Source organism: Astatotilapia calliptera, chromosome 3 (genome assembly GCF_964374335.1).
Source record: "Astatotilapia calliptera chromosome 3, fAstCal68.1, whole genome shotgun sequence".
Taxonomy (NCBI): domain Eukaryota; kingdom Metazoa; phylum Chordata; class Actinopteri; order Cichliformes; family Cichlidae; genus Astatotilapia; species Astatotilapia calliptera.
Window position 1 is genome coordinate 40,070,529 of NC_137424.1, and position 3,608 is coordinate 40,074,136.

General features: G+C 41.1%; 1 protein-coding gene across 2 annotated transcripts in view; it reads right to left on the reverse strand.

Annotated features, from left to right (window-relative positions):
* LOC113018726 (active breakpoint cluster region-related protein) overlaps positions 1-1,174 on the reverse strand; it is a 21,307-nt gene extending 20,133 nt beyond the window's left edge. The window contains exons 1-2 of one of the 2 annotated variants that reach the window (XR_013902243.1): positions 1,009-1,174; positions 727-845 (exon numbers count right to left, since the gene is read on the reverse strand). Coding sequence is in view for 1 of the 2 variants with exons in the window: in XM_026162053.2 (XP_026017838.1) it covers positions 727-845; positions 1,009-1,114 (225 nt within the window). In the remaining variant the exon portion in view is untranslated. The remainder of the gene's footprint in view (positions 1-726; positions 846-1,008) is intronic. The other variant, XM_026162053.2, reaches the window with a different exon arrangement.
* Between the last annotated feature and the right edge of the window lie 2,434 nt (positions 1,175-3,608).

A 3,608-nucleotide genomic window follows, 5' to 3' on the forward strand; every position in this document is an offset into this window, starting at 1 on the left:
ACATCACAGCGCCCCCTCAGACTCAAGGTTATTGTCAAAGAGTTTTTACAAAATTTGTGATGCCAACCTCTGAAAAAGAGGCCACAGTTATCATCACCGCAGGACTTACAGGGTGAATCGGAACGTTGGACGTTCCTGTTAAAGGAGTCCCGTCGCTAAAGCAAGCGATGAAGAGCAAATTGAGCTGCAGCCCTTTTCTCATGAATCTCAGACGGGTTGTTGGAGTTTCACAGGTTTGTACAATGTTTTTAATTTGTTTTATGTTTTTGTGTATATGACGCGAGAGCTTCCTGAGATGTAACTGCCCCACATAAGTCAGATAAACATGGGAACCACACTAAAACTCTTTAAGGTACCTTTGTTCTAGATTTTGAAACACAAAGTTAGATTTCTCCTTGTTTGTCTTTCTGGGTGCTACCTGCAGTTGTGTGTTTTTAACCAACATAATAGCCAGAAAGCTCTATGTAGCAAAACTTGAAAACTTGGCTCTGCTTCACTCCGTCTACTTTCTGTTCTGTGTTGGTTGCTTTCAAATTTACTCACGTATAAAATGTGAGAATTATAGTGCTGAAAGGTTTTTATACGTACTTCCCACTAGGCCATTGATCCTTCTCCATTTTCATCATGAAAATACAAGTATTGCAAAACTAAATGCAGTCTAGAAGACAAACTCAAGAAGGTACAAAGAGTGTGCAGTGATACAAAACACTGGAGTCGTGAACTCACAGGGGTGTCAGGGAAGTCCACGCTCTCAGTGTTCAGCGGGGAGAGAAAACAGGACACTGCCTCCTCTGGGAAAACGTCCTCTTCCAAGACATCAGCTTCTTCTGCCACTGCAGCAGACACTGTTCAGTCAGAGGGAGAAGAGCTCACAATCTCTCACATCTACTTCTGTTTTTGTCTTTCTGTCTTTGAAAAAGTATTAATAGCAGAGCTTTTTTTAAATTGTTTTTCCCAGCAAACAAAACAAGAAAACGGCTGCAACATTCAGGTTAAATCTACTCTCACCTGGTATGTTCTGTGACTCCAGATATTGCACAGCCTCCTGGTAGACATCCATAGCCAAAAAACAAGTCCTCTCTGCGCGCCGGCTGAGTGTCGCGGTGTGCAGCATGTGAACGCACTCAGCTGGTGACACAAAACTTCCTCTTTCTTTTAACTGTGCACAAAAGGAGACTGTAGAGACCCGAGCATAACTTCCTGTGTGCGTGAAATAAGCTCATGAGAGCACGCAACTGACATTTTATACATTCTTACAGTTGCATGTTACTTCCTATCAGCGTAGTGTTTATATGTTGTACTTTTTTAAAAAAAAACACCTGAATATCAGATGAAAGTAGTTGAAGGAAAGTTGCCACACTAGTTTGAAGTAAGTTGAGCCAGAGTTTAGCTTGATCTACTCTCTATATCAGACCAACGAAACACCTTTTTTAAATACATATATGTATTTTGACCTAATTTCTGTTTTCAGCGTTGAAAGGAAGGACCTTTTGGATAAAGTAGAACACGTTTTTCACAATATTTTTTCAAAGATTTCTTTGGGGTCAGTTTGTTTTAGTAACGCATTTAGAAGTGTTATAAACGTGTATCACATATGCTGATAAAGTGTCAGCTCATAAAAACGCGTATCTGCAGTGGCAAAAGTCTTTCTCTGGTTTAGACTAAGCACTTTTTTGGAAATGGTGGCTGTGGGCCAAACAACTGTGGGTTAGTTCAGTTGGTGGTATTATTAAACCTTGAAGTTTTAGAGGTGTTATAGCAATTCACAAAGGATATTAGATTTAATGCGTCAGGGCAGCATGGTGGTGCAGTGGTTAGCACTGCTGCCTCACAAAAAGAAAGTCCGCGTTCAAACTCACGGGGGCCTCCTATGTGGAGTTTGAATGTTCGCCATAGCTTCCTCCCACAGCACAAAGAGGTGTGAAGGTTAAGTTGCTTGGCAGTTTTAACTAGGTCTGTCTCTTTGTGTTTGCCCTGCAGTGGACAGGCATCCTGTCCAGGATCAATCCCACCCTGGAGAGCCGTCCTACCCCACTGAACTTGATAAGTAGAAGTAAATAGATGTTAGATCACATGATGAAAGAATAACTCCATGTTCTTTCCCCATCTTAGCTACAAGTATACTATACACAATACTACATTTTCCTTCTTTTTTGAATAGAAAACATGTGTTTGGGAAGATTGATGTTTATGTTTGTTAGGTAACCATTTATCTAATTTCCCAAACATAAAATCGGAAGCACACACTAAAGTCTATGCACATTACAACAGCAAGACTGAAAACTGTGAGGTCTTTGTTAGGACACAGCTGATATAAAAAATAATAGTCAGCTGTTGACAGAGAGAATAAATTACTCAGAGTGCATTACTTTCAGACAAACATTAAAGTGCAAGTGTAAAGACGCACAAGCACCACATCACAACCACAACAAAAGTGCTCACCTGGGCCACAGCCGGTCTTCAGGCGCAAGTCTTGCCCCTAAAATTGAAGCAAACAGCAGGGAAGTATTTTTCTTGTTAAATTGTTTTCATCATTTAATGAGCGATCCATTCAGACAGCAGACGATGAGCAGTCTGAGATGTCTTAAGGAGAAGAAAAAGTGCAATTTCCACAGATTTCTTCTCCCACATTCATTAAGCCCAGTGTCACTACACATATATTTACAGATCACGGTTGAAAGGTGCACAACGCTCGCATGAAGAGTTGTTTTATGTTGCAATCCAGGCAGTTTTATTCATACGCTATGGTGAGCCGTGTGTTTGATACCCCTGCCCTGACTTAGATTGTTTTGGTGTGTTGTTAAGGTGGCCGAGTGACATCAGGAGGCCTGTTTTCTCTCCACAGATGGTATTTTAACTTCACCCCTCTGACTGAGCTGCAGAGTTTTCTGTACCTGTGGAACAATTCTCTGTTAGGTCACGTGCATTATAACCTGTCATTCTGCGACTCTGAGGATTTGGTTGAGCTTGTTCTGCGTCAGCCTCCAAACAGAGAAGCAGGAACAATCACTTTTGAGCTTGGTGAATGCAAAGACCCACAGCACCATAACACTGATTGAGTGGGAGGAGAAACCTTTTTTGTTTTACAGTTTTAATAAAGCACTTTGTTGATATTCCTATTTCAGTCTTTACTTTGACGCTTGTCTCACACGGTCTCTATACTGTCTTGTTTATTCTCAATGATGTTAAAGTTTCCACTCAGAGCGTATGAGGAAGAAGGTGGAGTGCCAGGCGTAAAGTAACGCAATGAGTGTGTTGAATGTGTCCCTACATAGATCAAGTAAAGCCTGTCATTTTCAGGGGTTTAATGCCTGCATGAAGAGGCAGGCAATACATGATCTGAACAGGGTGCTGACAGATTAATAAATAAGTAAATGTCTACGTTTTAACTCTTTGTCTAATGAGGAATCCTGGCAAAATCTAAAAGTTAGTTTCTAGTTCAGCAGAAGCAGGACGTGAATGTTTCAGTCTTCAGATAATAGACTGCACTGTGCAGTAAATTTCTGTTGGCTTTGTGCTTCAGACTCGGCTCCACAGCGACATCTAGTGGTTTGATATACTTAGCGCAACCCATTTACTCCAAGCACAGTATGGGAACGTTGTTTATT